The sequence below is a fragment of the Falco cherrug genome, chromosome 13, assembly GCF_023634085.1.
Source record: "Falco cherrug isolate bFalChe1 chromosome 13, bFalChe1.pri, whole genome shotgun sequence".
NCBI classification, from domain to species: Eukaryota; Metazoa; Chordata; class Aves; order Falconiformes; family Falconidae; genus Falco; species Falco cherrug.
Window position 1 is genome coordinate 35,351,725 of NC_073709.1, and position 16,031 is coordinate 35,367,755.

At 45.1% G+C, this 16,031-nt stretch overlaps 1 protein-coding gene and 1 long non-coding RNA gene across 6 annotated transcripts in view; both read right to left on the bottom strand.

Moving 5' to 3' along the window:
* Positions 1-16,031, bottom strand: part of ABHD12 (abhydrolase domain containing 12, lysophospholipase) — a 47,219-nt gene that overhangs the window by 29,235 nt on the left and 1,953 nt on the right. Inside the window, exon 2 of one of the 3 annotated variants that reach the window (XM_027807234.2) lies at positions 14,883-14,989. The exons of 1 other annotated variant lie outside the window; for it this stretch is intronic. In XM_027807234.2, coding sequence (XP_027663035.1) covers positions 14,883-14,989 — 107 coding nt within the window. Of the gene's footprint in view, positions 1-13,402; positions 13,625-14,882; positions 14,990-16,031 lie in introns of those variants that run through there. One more of the 3 variants, XM_055725374.1, reaches the window with a different exon arrangement.
* Positions 2,628-11,575, bottom strand: LOC114016235 (uncharacterized). Of its 3 annotated transcripts, none has more exons than XR_008734860.1 (3): positions 11,177-11,575; positions 3,571-9,925; positions 2,628-3,239 (listed from the first exon to the last, which is right to left on the bottom strand). It is a non-coding gene; the product is annotated as an uncharacterized LOC114016235 (long non-coding RNA). The 3 variants fall into 3 exon arrangements; XR_008734861.1 differs by having other exon boundaries at positions 3,571-9,291; positions 9,872-11,575; XR_008734859.1 differs by having other exon boundaries at positions 3,571-11,575.

The following is a 16,031-nucleotide window of genomic DNA, read 5'->3' on the forward strand; positions in this document are numbered from 1 at the left end:
GCGAAGGCGTACCAGAGGCAAAAGCTCAAAACCCAGCATTGACAAGGAGATGTTAGTACACCCATAAAACCTTCTGAGTTAGCATTTGGCAGGAAATTCAAACAGTTCTAAGTATAGAAAAACACTGCCAACTACTGAAATTTATTCTTTTATTTGCTGCTATTATAGCAAAAAATGCCTTTTTTTTTGTTTTGCTGAATAGTATGTTGTATTTCTAAAGCACAGCAGAAAGCTATCATAAGCACTAGCTTACTTCTCTGTTCATAGCAGCATCACAGAAATACACTGAAAGCTGCATACACAGCTCCAGAGAAGTGCTGCACATCAGCAAACAGAACCAGAATATTTTATCTATATGCTAACCAGCACTTTCAGCATCCCACCCCTTGTTTTCCATTAAGAATGTCCCATGTAACCTCAATCAGATGCCTACCAATACTGCCTTCAATGAGACCTACTGAATATCCATAATCTTTTAAAAAATCCCACACATCACCTTGCAGTTAGAGACAGTCCCTAAGCTCATTTGACAAACTCTACATGGGTAAACTATGCAGCTTATCCCACTTTCTATTCACGTCCATACCTATGTAGCCTGATGTTGGCAAACAGTAATGTTGCCACAAAAGAAAATTAATTACTCCTGCAAAGACCTGAATCTGTATCCCCATCATAGCGAATACAAGCAAATACATACAAAATTAGCTTTTTGAATTAATTCCTTGGTAGAGATTGTTTAGCAGTTGTGGTAGAAAACCTGTCCAAAGAAGCCTCCAGGATCTTTTCTTTTGGCAGTGGCATCAGCTTTGAGGGTCTGTACAACTGCTGCCTTAGACACATTCCTCTTCAGCAACGTCCTTTCCCTCCCTTCATTGCAAACTGTTCATTCCCAAACTCTTCCCTGAGGCTTCCTTACCCGTTTCAGCCCCCCAAACAAGCTGTTGCCTACAGGGCACTTCCTTTTGGCTGGGGTAAGAGCTTCAGGCAGCGCTGTTCCATCTGAATGCAGGTGAAGTTTGAAACTTTAAGCTCCAAAATTCCCACAGTCCACCACTTCATTACTTAGCTCCCCTCTTACGGCCCAGACTCAGACTGCTTCTGTGTTTCTTTACAATTAATAACAAGTGATTAAACACTAACTCAAAACAATAAACAGCATGAAGGAAGCCATCTAGCCAGTCATTTACAAGAACTCAGGTCTGTCCCTCCAGGAGATAGAACTGCAAAGTAAAGGAGAGCATCTCGATTAATTGGGTTTTTCAGAAGGGGCCAGCAAGCTCCAGCTATTGAGACCTTAATAACCACGTTTCAGCTTGTGGAACAGGGGAAGATCTTGGGTAGGACCTGCAAGAACCAAGACCCCAGTGCATCAAGAGGGGGAAATGCAGTGTCAGCACCTGAGGTAAGGGGAAGAGGAAGGCACTGCTGATCAGTCAGTCAATAGCAATGAAATGCCAGGAAGGGTCATGCAGGGACTTAAGAGCACAGTGGGGGTGGGGGGAGGTAAGTCCATGAAGTGAGGGAAAGCCAAGCCAGTCTACAACATTAACAAGCAGAAATAATAGAGCAGCCTGCAGGTAACGTATGGGCCTTTGGCAATGAAACATGTTTGCAAAAAGCAAAGCAAATGAAGCATGTCTGCAAAAAGCAGGGCAAATGAAGCAAGGTAGGGAAAGGCTCACACGAGCACACACCCTACTGGACAGGGACATGGGAGCTACATCTAGCTTTTCCCCCTCAAGCACCCTGCCCCTTCCCAATGCCATGCCTTAGGTTCTCCTCTTCACAACTACCGCCTAAGTTACTACCTTTTTGGCTAGTCAGCAAGACTGCTGGTCTAATTAAATCACTGCAAGTATTAGCCCTTCCTTTGAAGGACGGGAGCTTGGAACATCAGTCTTGATAACTTACATTCTAATTGCATGAAATCTACACGTGTGTCACAGACCAGCAGACAAGAACAAGCTGAACATTTGGCAATACAGCACCAGTTTATTTACAATTTATACTGACAGTATGGCCTAAGCAACAGCTACGTTACTGCTCAATACTGTGGTAAAATGGTATTAGCATTAGTGTGAACAGCGTGTGGCAAGATTAACCTGAAAGCTGTGTTTGAAAAAGGAGCAGATGCTTCTGTTATTTTAAGTATGTAGCAAACAATGAATAATTATACCCTAGTCAACTGAACAATTGACTTTTGGGACAGAAAAGCAGGCTTGGGGATTAGGGCTTTAAGGTTGTTGACTTGCCTTGAATGCGTCCTCTGCAACAGCTGTTTAGTTTGTGCCAGAACCTTTCCAGTATGAACCATTAAAGAATATGCTTTCTCCAGCACTCCCCAAGAATACTGCTGACATTAATCAAATCTGAAGTCACCCACACTAGATTTTAGTCGAGCTTAGCATTGAGATACTACTGTGGTACAAGTATACTCCCTCCACAGTGTTTACTGAATTCTTAAGTTTTCTGCACAGCTGACAGCTGGTTTATATTAAAGGCACAGGTCTCTCACTAGTCCATGAGCTAGGGAATGCAAAGCCATCTGCAAATGAAAGAGGAAAACAAACAGAACATGAACACATAAAGATGGAAACAGTACTGGAAGTGCAAAACAGTAGCCTGAGACCAGCTGGGTTGGATTTTTATTTAAGCAGTACAGCACATTTCTCTCTATGACACAAGCAGGAATACTGGGGTGCACCAGCAAAGGTTCAAGATCAGAACCAGTTTAGGCATTTAATACTCCACCACAGTTCCTGCTGTTTAACATAAAGCCACTTGCCTGCTGAAGGCATACCATGATTGGAAAAGCACACAGTACGGCCAAACCCGTTCCCCTACCACCGCTTAAATCTTGTTAACATGCTGTAATTACACCAAACTCGCATGCATACGTAAACCTTGCAGCAATAACAGGAATCCAAAGATTCAGACTTTGTTCCTACGGATACACATGTATGAACCAGGTCCACACTTCCAAGCTGCACAACTTTGTGAACCTTCCTCTTTTCACGCAACAATTTTTGGGAGAGCACCACCAGCCACACAGCTTGAGAACCGCCACTCCTGGCAGGCTCTTTGGCTCTGTCTCTCTCTTAAACCACCTGACGAAGTCTCATTTGTGCATTGTAGCCCTTTTTCCTTTCAAATGCATGAAGATGGTCATCTTGTATTTGTCCAACTGAGACAGCTCTGCTTTTGCTCGTAGAGATCAGAAGCCATTTCTCCTTGGAAGCCTGAAGAAAAAAATGCTTTTGTGTTAGCAGTGATACCACCACCTTTAAGATGCAGAACACATCGTTACCAATACATTTTGATTACAATGAACCAACAGTTCCCTGTTAGAGGCATATAAGCAAACAAGAACATTAAACAATGCCAAAACATTACATATGCTGACTGTCAGCTGAGCACAGTTACATTGAGCTGGCAGCCACAGTGCCCTCTGTAATCGTGACCTGTTTAAAAAGGGAGGCTTAACGAACAGTGCATGGCCATAAAGCCACAGAGATGGTTAAAGAGCAGATGTATGAACAGATACAGAACCACTGTCAGCCTCTGACATACCTTGAACAGGGTGTTAATTTTGCATACAGCCAGGAAAATTAATCTGATTCTGCTTCCATCTGTGCTTTATTCAGAGCTCTCAGCTTTAGCTATCATCTTGTTGAAGAAAAACTCCAAAAGGACAAATGCTTGAAAAATCAATGACAGCTAAAACCAGAGCTTTTGCTGATACTACAAAACTCTGAAAAGCCAAGCCAGGGAACAGGTACTCAAGGAAGGTGAAAAGCAGGTGTGGGGAGTTTCTAGTTAACCGCACAGAAACAGAACATTTTGCAACACTGTAAATCAGCCTGCCACAAAGTTTAAAACTAGAGACAGCACAAAGCTATCGGAAACTGAAAGAAAACACTATTCACTACATTCTTCTGGATTTGCAAGGACAAGAGAATGAGGCATTTCCAATGATTGTATCCATATTCAGCAGTATAAAACTGGCATTGTCAGCTTTATTCCTGCTTCCTAAAGCAGCTCTGAAACCAATCAAGAAGTGAGATAGGAGTGCTTTGTGGGAGAAAACAGGGCCAGGCTTCCCTTCCTGGGGATGCCAAGGAAGTCTGGGGAAAAAAAAAAAAAAAAAAAATCTACTCAATCCTTAAACACCATGCACACATCTTCCTCCACAAGCAAGGATGCTGCAACCTGGAAGCCCTGACTCCAAAGCTCCAGTTATATCACCCTTATTTTGTGTACGCTTGTATCTCAGAAAAGTCACCCCCAGGGAAGTATTACTGCCAGGAGAAGGCAATTCAGCTTCTTTTTTAGACAGGGTAAATACATTTACTGTTCTGAAAAGTACTCTTCCAAGAAGGGGTTTTTTTTTCAGTTATGCTACGCAAAGTCCTTTATACTGCATACCTTTAGTAAAAAGAGAGGCAAGCCTCCACACAACCTCATTTCACGTATTATTCAACACTTTTGCAAGAGGAACTAACCAACATTTTAAGTAGGTACAAATTTGATTTTAGTGTAACCACTCATGTTCAGAACAGACACTACAGGAAAGTATTTGAAATCTCAGCTACCCTTCTTCATCCTGTGCCTGATGTACAAGAAGCATACTGTAAGTGAAAGGCAGGGCCCATATTTTGGCCTACCCACCGGTTGTTTTTGGAGACTGAGGTTCTTTGGAGGCTATTCACACATCACCCCTACTAAAACACAAGAAGGAGGTAATCAAAGAACACCGTTATCTCTTCCCAAGCACTATATGAAAGAAAAACTCTGGGCTTTAAGAGACTTTAAAAGAGGAATTCTGTATCCTGTTATCTGTGCTTCAACCCATTCAGCATCCATTTAGACAAGGCAGTTACCAAAAAAAAAAAAAAAAAAACCCACCATGAAACTGGCCAGTCTAAATGGGGGTGAGATTTTTATTTGTATTTTTAAAATAAGCTCCAAAAAGACTGAACTACTTACACTACTCAATCCTACACCACCGGATGGTTTTGCTACAGCAATTTGCTAGATTCAGAAGACAACTTCAATGCCTGGGGTTTTCATGGTGCTCTTGTGAGCATCTAAAATCCTCTTTCTGTGGTTTGATAGATTGTTTTGAACAATGAGGGGGCAGCTGTGGGACTTCTCAAATATTTTCAAGTGTTTGTGTTTTAAAAGTTAATTTTCCAGTCTAATAATCTTTTTTGTTACTCTACTACTAAAGAGTTACAACACTGACAAATCTGGGTTAAATAAACACTTTGATTTGGAAAGTAAACACAGACATCCTTCCCATTAGCTCAGTTCAATATTCATACTTTAAATTAACAAGGCACTTAAACTCTATAATTAGGAGATTCTGCTTGCAAGTTTAAAATGCCTTCAATAAGGACGAGGCAGATTTCTGATGCTCAGCATTGCACTGTTTTTACCAACACTTACTGGTTTGAGAGACACACATGCCAGCAAGGTAAAAGTGCAAAGCCCAGATTGCAGCCTTACTCCTGGATAGGCAATACTCACGCCAGGCCTATGCGAAAGGACACACTGACAGCTTGCAGAGGTGATCACCTAAAAGAACTTCACCCTTTAACACACAGTTCCTGCCCCACAGTTACAACCTCTACACTCTCCCCCGCTATCCTGACTTATGACCAGCTACATTTAACCTGTGCTCTGGTGACATTTTCACTATTTCACAAATTGCCCTATTCATCAGTCCTTATCAACCCTCCCCTCCTCCCTGTTTTACCAGCAGTAATTGCCTCATTGTTGGGATGGTTGATATACACAATTACACAAAACTGAGCACAAGCATCAATCCCAAGATAATTCCCCAGTTGTTTCCCTCTTGACTAAGCCAGTTTTCAACTCAGACAGATAACATGCTCTCCATTAGCAATGCAAGTCCTTTCAATAAACTACAGTAAAAAGTCAAGTGCTTTGGAGAAACAATTTTACCACTGATTTCATCAAGCAGGCTGTAACCTTGACAAACCTGTCAAATTTTACACTAAGACCTTCCTTCCACAGGGCAGATCTATTTTCATTAGTATATATATTTAGCTGCTAAATCTTCTTGCACTGAATTGCAAATTAACTCTTACCATTAAAATTGCACAGACTCCACCTCAGGCTAATGACTTGAGAGTCTCCTAGGTCTCCTGTTACCCTTTTAATACACCAGAAGTACTTTCTTTTAATCTTCTTGTGGTACTGATTCAGTCACAGCTGAATTAACATAGTGCTCTCACATTACAGCCTTAGTGAATCTCCCTGGCTTACGCTCATTCACTCTTGATGCCAGAAGCTGTCCACTACTGTAACACCCACAACCTGACACTTACAGTACAGCTACCCACTGAGTTTCCAAAACCCAGGGTTTCGTAGGGGAATTGCTGTAGAAGCCTATTTACTAATTTCACATCCTGGAAGAACTACCACAAGAATCTGACCTGCCCTTCAGGCCTGGAAGAATAAAGTAGCCTCCCAAGAAGGCATCATGGTGCCTTTCAAAGGAAATTGGCTTTGGCAGGAAGGGCTCTTCACCTGCAGCAGAAGACCTACTTGGGTATACCAGGCCTCTTGTACATACTACAGTAGTAGATTCTGGAGAAGAAATAATGCCACCTTCGCTATTTTTAATGAAAAGATCACAATGTTGTTTTTACCAAAAAGAAACACATATATATATACTGCATCCCAGAAAAAACCTACAGACTCGCTGTGATGACCTGTGACTGCATCTGCAGAGAACTAGATTCCTGGTTCAGCAACTACATGTCGTTTATAGCATAAAAGCAAGTCATACTAAAAAATTAGTCTGTCGTAAGTAGACCACTGATCCTCTGTGTAAATGAAAACAGGCTGGAAATAGACATAGGGATACCAGAGGAATAAAGGATATCTAGAGGGAACAGCACATATGGGAACCTAGGACTTGTGCTGATGTTAGAAGTCATCCTATAGCGCAGCATCACACTGGCTGACAGTGCAGCCCATGATTATACTCACTGGTATGCCAAAAGGAACTGGCAGGGGTCAGTTGAGAAGAAAGGACAAGAAAAGATTGTGACAACACTGAGAAGACCCCAGTCTTCACAGACATCTTCACCCCAGAGGTGACTGAAAAAAAAATCCTCATGGTCCCAGGAGTTACTCAGAACCACTCATATGTTTGGTTAAGTTTAGGTATACCAAAACAAGCAGAAGTCGCAATTCATACAGCTCCCAAATGTAAAAGGATTTTTAGGAATTACAAAGTAATAATCATTAATTCAGGCATAAGCCATCAAAGAGAGCACATGTATGATGTGCACCCAGGGGCACATATATGATGTCAGAAGTATGCCATCGCAATGAAATAAGGAGTTCAAGGAGACCAACACAAAACGCAGTCATAACTAAAGGGTAAACTGCCTTCAGTCTGAAGCAAGCCCGCTCAAGCAGAGTTCTCCATAAGGAATATGGGAACTTGAGAAAACTTCTCAGAGACTACAAGACTGTAGGATGACACAACACAGAACAGATGCAGCAGAAAAACGCTGTGCTGTATTACACAAAATCCAGAGAGACTCATAAGGAAGTTGGATTCAAGGAAAGAAATTTTAGATCACACAGACAGGCCTGCAGGAGGATGCCAGGAGTCTCGAGAGGCTTGAGAGAGTAAACCATAGCTGTTTAAATCGAAAAACAAAGTCAGTGATGAACATGGTGAAAGAAGATAGGCTTTAACAGTAACACACTGATGTACAGAATTGTCAGCTACACATCCACACGACGGCCTCACAAACCAGTAAATCCTTAAAAAAAAGAAAGATTAAAAACACACACACCAATAAAACAAGTAACTCTTCACATTGCAGAGAGTCTTGCTATTTTTACTGAACATATTATATGCCTTTGAGAAAAGGGGGAGAAGATGAGCACAAGTAAAGAATTCTAACAGCTGCAAAGGCTGAAAAAATTGGGAAGACAATGCAGAGACTGAACACCTAGTGCCCCAAACTGGTAACTCGGGAGCAATTCAGAGGCACTCACTTAGCCTAAGCTGCCAAAATGGCTGACAACGCATGAGACAAACCAGGATTTAGACACAGCCACTGAGATCCCATTCACCAAAAAAACCCAACAAAACAAAGTCAGATATGTGGAAGTAATTACACAATCCCATTTTTGACAGATCTGAGCAAAATATTACTATGCATCAAGTGAACTGTAACAAAAAAAACCCAACAAACAAAACCCACACTACAAAAAAATCCCCACAGAGAGCAAGCTGCTTTTACATAAACAAGGAACTGTGATTCAACTGTACTTACCATGGAAGAAAGCACAGACAAGTGACTGGGAACCATTTCCCAGATCCTTCGTGAACTTTACTCAAGAACAACTACCCAGTAGGAAGGTGCAATTTGTGAAAAAGCTGAATGACTGATAAAATGTCTCTATACAAGCAGCATCTTTCCTCCTTGAAAAGCACTAAGAAGTTAACTGGTTTAACATGAAGATGGCAATTAAGTGACAACCGCACAAAACTCACTTGGGAAAAACAATTCTTAAGGAATATATTGATGAAAACTTGCAGGAGAACAATTAAAAAAAAAAATATCATCTCTGCTAGAGTGACCAGACTGGAATAATCATAAAAGACTGTGCAAATGCTTCTAGACAAAGTAACATCAGGAAAAAAGGGGGAACCACTGGAACCACAGACAGAGATGGCCAAGTTTTGTGTCAGAGGAAAGATACTGCTGCTTAAATCCAAAGAGACACAGGAAGGCTTGGAGCACTTCAGCTACTGGGGCAGGATGGCACCAAGGGTCGCCACACATAGCATTTGACACACCTGGGCACACTAACCTTTCCAATAAAATCCAGTCACGTCAGAGGAAAACATACCAGCAGAGCGCTGCAGCCTCTTGTCTTCAGCACCTCCCCGTACTTTCATAAAATACCTAAAAAAGGGCACTAGAAAAGCAGCCTTCTGCCTCTCGAGAAAGCTGCACACAACAAACAAGAAGGCAAACAGGTGACTACAGTGTAACTGAAATAACACCTTTTTTTATTTATTTATTACAAATTGTAATATCTTCATCTAGTTTGTGGGATACACAGGCTGGAGAGCCGGTGGAAGGGTGCCAAAAATGCAGGGGGTCGCTAGGAGCAAAGATAGCAGAGATAACTGAAGAGAGTCTGAGGGGCAGCAGGCTTCTCCAGTGACACAAGACGACAGAAGCATCATGTCATTCAGCTGACACACGTGGGATCTGCAGCTCTTCACTGCTTCACAGCATGGAGAGAGTAACAAATTTTAACATTTACAGCAAACAAGAGTTTGTAGAAAAACAGGGAGGGGAAAAATTCATACTTCAGGTCTATAGTCTGATTATTGATTTGAATTAATGAGGCACAGATAAGGGTTAGGTCACAGAAGTGAAGGGCCATACACATGTGACCATTTGCCGCCAGGATCAGGGTTCAGCAGAAATGAGATAGAATTTGCTTGGATATCAATGCCAGTATTAAGCTCACTTGATTTTCTTTGTTCTCTGCACTCCCATATACAGGTTTTCTACACTTAAGGCTGTCCAAACACATTTCCTCAGAACATCAGACCCAGTGACCACAAAAATAAGTCTGAGCAACACAATCAAAAATACAATGCTACCTTTAATAACCACCCAGCACTTAAACACTGTCACCTGGAAAACACATCATAACACAAGTGTTAGAGGAATGGCCATCCACACAAAACATGCATACCAGGAAAACCAAGCACTGTGCCCTGCTTCTTTAGTACTGCATTACTGCTTTCAGACAAAACATATTGGTTCCTTTACAAACAAATCATTCACAAACTTACCAGTAGCTACTGGCAAAGTTCTCAGATAACCACCATATTGTATTTTACTGCTACCTATGGAAGAAAAATGGAAATACCTGTATTTGTTCCTTTCTGTTTGTAAACCACTTAAGAAAAGCCACACTGACTACAGTATGCACTAGCTGAAGCCACATAAATCTTATTTATCAAATATCCATATCCATCACATATATACATATGTGTGCACACACACTTCCTGTAACAGAGTAGTTCAAATACACACAGCCACCTCTTCAGAATTAGTTTAAGTTCCTGGATGAATGAGCACAGTGTGATGATATGACTGAACCAAAACAGAGGGACAAAGACAGAGCGCATAAAATTCAGTAATACTGCTGCAAGAATACTTCTGCTAGCAACTCAGCACTGTATTCTGCAAACATCACTTACATTTACAGTTATTGGTGCTATTTAGCCTTTCCTGAGGAACTGGACGTGAACAGAAAGTGCTCTGCTAGGGAACTGCTAACACAAGCTCTGCTGCTGCTTTACAGCCCTAGCCCTGGTCACTGCTGCAATTACAAACATCCCTGCCTCTGCAGCCCACCACACTCCCAACCCACGGGATCTGCCACATGATCAGCCCTTGGCTGCAGAGCTGTGCAGCCACTCCAACCTACTGTGGGGCTGGTTTGCATCATTTACAAAGAAAAGATGGAAAGCCACATACTGAAGCCAAACATACATGCTGTTTTCCAAAGTCTGCAGAGAGACTAAAGCACAGCAGTGTGAAAGGCAGACAGCCCCACTTCCCCTGAACACAGAATTCACAGCCACCAGAAGTGCTGATTTTAACTACTTCATCAATGAGCATCCTGCAAAGAATAGTTTGCTGTGGTACAAACTCCCAATTCCAGGTATTATACTACCTCTACCATCCCAGCAAGACACTTCACCTCCTTACAGTTTCTGCAAGATTGGGAGCAAAGCTGATGTAACACACCCAAAACACCACCACGATCAAATACTAATTTTACACCCAGTGGTATAAGGAGCGCTATAATAACAGCATGACTTTGCATATTAAAATATAAGGATCTGGACACTTGTACAGCAACTTGTTGGCCACATAACTGGCCACAGTCTCAGGGTACCCTCACCAAAGGAGGTCCACTGTATACGCATCCTCATCTTCTTCCCACTGCTGTCTGCTGCCCGAGGTGGGATACTGTGCTAGAAAGCTGTCTGACCTGACTCAGGGTGGTTGTTCGGGACAACAGCCTTATCTCTAGGCATCATACCTTCTTCTGTCTGGACCTCCCATTCCCGCATGCTCAAACTCACGTTTCAGCAGCATCTTTGTTATCCTTTAGAAAACATAACTGGAGGGTCTCGGCACACCCAGACGTCTTGCCTGCAAACCACGGTCTGAAAGCTCACAAGGTGAGGAAGTCAGTAAGAAAGACAGACAACCCTACCCAGGACAGCAGGGGGGAAACACCCAAAAAAACACCCAAGAGAAGCACAGAACCAAGTGCACATTCCACTTTGCACTTAGTTACACACACACACCATTTTGGCAACACTGCACAGAACATTTTTAAAAATTTCTTGAGATGTGGAAAAGGCAAAGCAAGTTCTAAGCAAATAAGGCTTTCCTACAGTGGCAGGAGTTTGAGAAACACTGTTGTATGGAATACAGTACTTGATGCAAAAAGAGAAAAAAAAAAAGGGGGGGGGGAGGAGGGGGAGAATGATATCCCCACCCAAAATATATGTAGGACTTTAGGGATTTCTGAAACTGGCTTCAAAGGCTCAACATGGAGAAAACTGAGGAAAATGTGCCTGCTGACCATTTTTACATGTGCAAATAGAATAAATACAAGAAAACTTCCCACAGATGGGACCTATTCTCCCTGCTTTTAGCTCAGCCTTTATGACACTCTGTATCTAACAGCAGTGCTGTCTCATTTCCAGGAAGTACCTGACTGCCAAATCAAGCCAGCAGCCTGCACCAAGTACTCTTAGGGCTGGCTCAAAGCTCATCACTGAAGGATCTTTTCCACTTCAGTAAGAAGTACTTGAATGTCATTCATAATGCTGAAGAAGTTCATAAGCCACCATTTGATTACCACTGGTCTTATAAGTTATCCACTCGGACAAATGGAATATATATACTGAATTTTTAAACGGTGTAAAAGCATAACACTGACAGTCTGATCTATTGCACAGTCATTGAAGTGGAGAGATCAACCCAGCGCCATCTCCAATTACCAAAACCTTGTCATAACATGAACAGAGCACTGACAACATCCCAAAAGTTTACCTCCAGGGCATAAAACTGAGTAGCTATTACCCAATAAGAGAAATAACATTTTAAAGCCTCTGTCTCTGAGCATGACAAAAATCCACGTCACAAACAGGGAAAAGTTATTTTCAAATGTTGATCTTGTCTGTGATAACAGAACAATTCTCAGAAAATTTACCACAGAAACAGCCACATTGGCTCATCTTCTAGAAATCCACTGATAACTGCCTTTTTTTTTTCCTCTTTAAAAGGAGGCTGCTGTATTCTTGAAGTACAGCAATTCGGCTTCAGTTACTCAAACCACAGTTTTTTGATCATTAAATATTCTTCACACTTCCAAAACACAAAGAAAAACACTACTGTGTGGATGAAACTGAAAGGCTGCGTCTCTTCCCCCCTAGCCTTCCGCAGCTGAGAGTAGATCTGTGTTGTATATGGCATCCCCTGAAAGATCTTGCACAAAGAAGGTTCCAGCTTATAAGCACCTTCTATTGTTACAGATATTTTTTGTATAAAAGAACACTTTTTTTTCAGCATAAATACGTACAAAGTGTTTAAAACGTTAACACGGCTATCAAAAAGCTAAACTCTTTCCAGTGGCGCCGTGCATATAAGCTTCTCCTACCAGCACCTAAATCTAATACATTTCTAGGGGAGAGATCACTTTGACAGGGACCGGCTACTTCAAAAAATAAAAAAAAATGAGGAAAAAAAGGGACACAGCATCCTACCTGCCGGTCCCTGCCCCCCCCACGCACCCTCTGCCGGGAGGGGATTCTGCATTAGCCGTTTTTTCCGGGCGAACGGCTGCCTGTAGCCAAAGGGGCTGGGCGAAGCAACGCTGAGGTATGAAAATCAAGCCCTCGCGGCCCTCACCGGCCCTGCAGGCCCCGCTGGCACACCAGCTCCTGGCGAGCTGCTCGTCCAGGGAGCTCCAAAGGCCCCGGGGGCCGGCGCCTGCGCCCCCCGCACATCCAGGCCAGGGAAGCGTAACCGAGGTGGGCACCGGCCCCAAGCGCCACAGGCCTGCCCGCGGCCGGGCCGGGGGGACAGGCCCGCTCCCTGGCCCCGCCGGCCACAGCCCCCCGTCCTGCCCGCGCCGGGGCGGCGCCCCAGGCCGCACTCGCCGGCCGGGCCCCGCCGGGCAGCGGGGGGCCGGTGCTGCGGCCGCGGGCCCCGCGGAGGCGGGGGGCCCCCCCCCAGCGCAGGGTGGCGTGTAACAAAGCCCGGCGCGGGGACGACGCCACAGCGGCGGCGCTCACCTGCCCAGCGGTCGCTTCATGCCCGTGTCGGCGGCGGCCAAGCGGAGGCTGTGCCTCAGGCTGCAGCCCTTGTCGAGGGGCGCGGGCGCGGCGGCGGCGCGCTCATGCTCCACCGTGACCGACTCGTTGCGCTTCCTCATGCCGGGGCGGCGGAGACAGCAGGAGCGGCGCCGCGTACAGCCGCCGCTCGCACCCGCCGCGCCGCGCCGCGCCCCGCCCTGCCCCGCCAGTCCCCACCCCCGCCGCGCCGCGCCCCGCCCTGCCCCGCCAGTCCCCACCCCCGCCGCGCCGCGCCCCGCCCTGCCCCGCCAGTCCCCACCCCCGCCGCGCCGCGCCCCGCCCTGCCCCGCCAGTCCCCACCCCCGCCGCGCCGCGCCCCGCCCCGCCCTGCCCTGCCCTGCCCTGCCAGTCCCCACCCCCGCCGCGCACTCTCTGTGAGGGCGCCGCTTGCCAGCACTTCAGAGGCAGCGCAGCGCCATCTTTACTGGGGGCAAAAGCCATTTTGCTGGCGGCGCGGAGGCGGGCCGTCGGTGGGCGGGAGGCCGGGTGTGGGGTGCCCGGCCCCAGGCGCTGGGTGCCCCTCCGCGCCGGCCGTGGCGGGAGCGGTGCTGTGCGCAGAGGGCCCTGCCGGTTTTGGGAGCCCGGGGGTGCAGCGGGGCATGAAGCCCTGTGGTGAGGGGTGAGGTGCTGTGCTGGTGCGCCTGCGGGTGACTGGAAACCCCTTGTACCTGGAATGGACACCTGGCTTGCTGAGGTGCTGCCCAAGGGGCAGTGGGGGTTAAGCCTGGCATCATTAAGCTGCTTCTTCGTGAAAAGCCAGTGGGACACGGGAAAGCAGGGTGGCTGCAAATGAAAGAACATCACCTGGCCTGCATGGGCCTGGAGGGGCTGTGAAACCCTGCGCAGGGCTAGAGGCCACAAGCCACAGCATGTGCCTGAGCGTGGAGAAACAGCATAGCTGATACAAGGATGCTGAGAGGCAAAACCAGCAGTAGACCTGACTGTTAGACTCAACAGTAGAGACAGGAATAACAGTGGATGACACAAATGGTCACAGCCTTGGTCCCCAAGTGGTCAGAGGTCATCACCTTCCACCATTTTGTTTTCCAAAACTTCCTCTGAAGCAGAAGGCAGCCATACCAAAGATTCTGATGTGATTGCCCCCCTCCCATTTACTCTGTACCCTTCTGGGGAGGATACAATACCACTTTGGAAAGCAAATCCTCATCTGCTGATCTCTGCAGACACACATAGGCAAGGCTAACCTGCTACAGAGCTTCCCTAGCAGTATTGGGATTCTGTGCTGGAAACAAGTGGTGGTGAATAAAGAACAAATAAAACATCCCCTCCAGTATCAGCAATAGCGGGTGACTGTTCTGTTCGTGCCATTGGGGAGCAGGGCAGCACTGCAGAAAACAGCCATGCTCATGTGCTCTGTCTCGCATTGCCACTGCTGCTGCTGTATTATCTATGGGGGTACCTTGTGTGTTCCCGTAAAGAAGCAGCTTCTAGAAAGTGGCTCTTTGGGCAAGTGACCTCAAGTGTCTTACATCCATTTCTTCCGACTTGCTGCTGACTGTTCCTATACTTGATGGAACATGGAGAGTCAGAAGAAATACACACATTAATCCCAGGAGCAAAGACAAGGCAGTGGACCAAAAACGAGAAGCAATTGTTAAAATACAGGCTTCAACTAACTCAGTAGTTATGGATAGCTAGCAGAAAGTACTGTGTAATGTGCTGATATGTGCTTTGTCGTGTTTCTGGAAGCTTCTCCTAACACTTGAGACCTTTGAGAGATTTTGCTCAACCAGATCATAATTGCTAAAATTTTCATCCAGGCTTTTGGAAAGACTGGTTGTTCTTTTGTATGCTTTGAACACCAAAGGAGAGTGTTCTTGTCCCTCTGATTTTGTTTCGGTTCCATCTCATTGGGAAGACTGAATGCTGCAACTGGGGACTGTTAGCCATGTGTTAGGAGCTTTGTCTGGTGACAACATGAGTGGTGGTCACTCCAAAAGCAGGCTTTGTAAAGGCTGTATGGGGCCAGGCTGCTTGGGAGTGACAGTGCAGTCCTGAGAGGAGAGAATTGCAAGTTGCCCAACTGGCTTTGAAACAAGGAGAATGGACTTGAGCATCATAAATCCTCTGAGATGTCTCCAGGTGAAGTTTATTACTGAGAAGGACTACTAAGGAAATTACTTGAAAGTCTGTCTTTGTGGCATGGGTCTTAATAACAGCTGGCTTTTCCTCTGTGCTAGAAAGAAGACAAGCAAGTATTTTCTTGTGGCAACCTTAAGCTATTCTCAGCATTTCTAAAAAATTTTCTTCCTTAGCTATGTACGAGTATAAACACGTGCTTGTTTGGTCTTTCCCATCATATCAGATTTTTAAGATTCAGAAATCACATTATGGGTTTTTTAGTGTAATGTCCTCTGTTCCGCTATTCTACATTATTTATAGAATATAGAAGAGGTTCTCCCGTTTGGGATCAGTACTTGTCCTTCCTACCTATTGAAAGAGATGACTGCTGCCTCAGAAATTTGCCTGCTCACAGAAATCAATGTACAATATCCTTTCTGAATTCCAGATTAACCCTAAATGCCTGGTTGAATTCTGGTGGACTTGA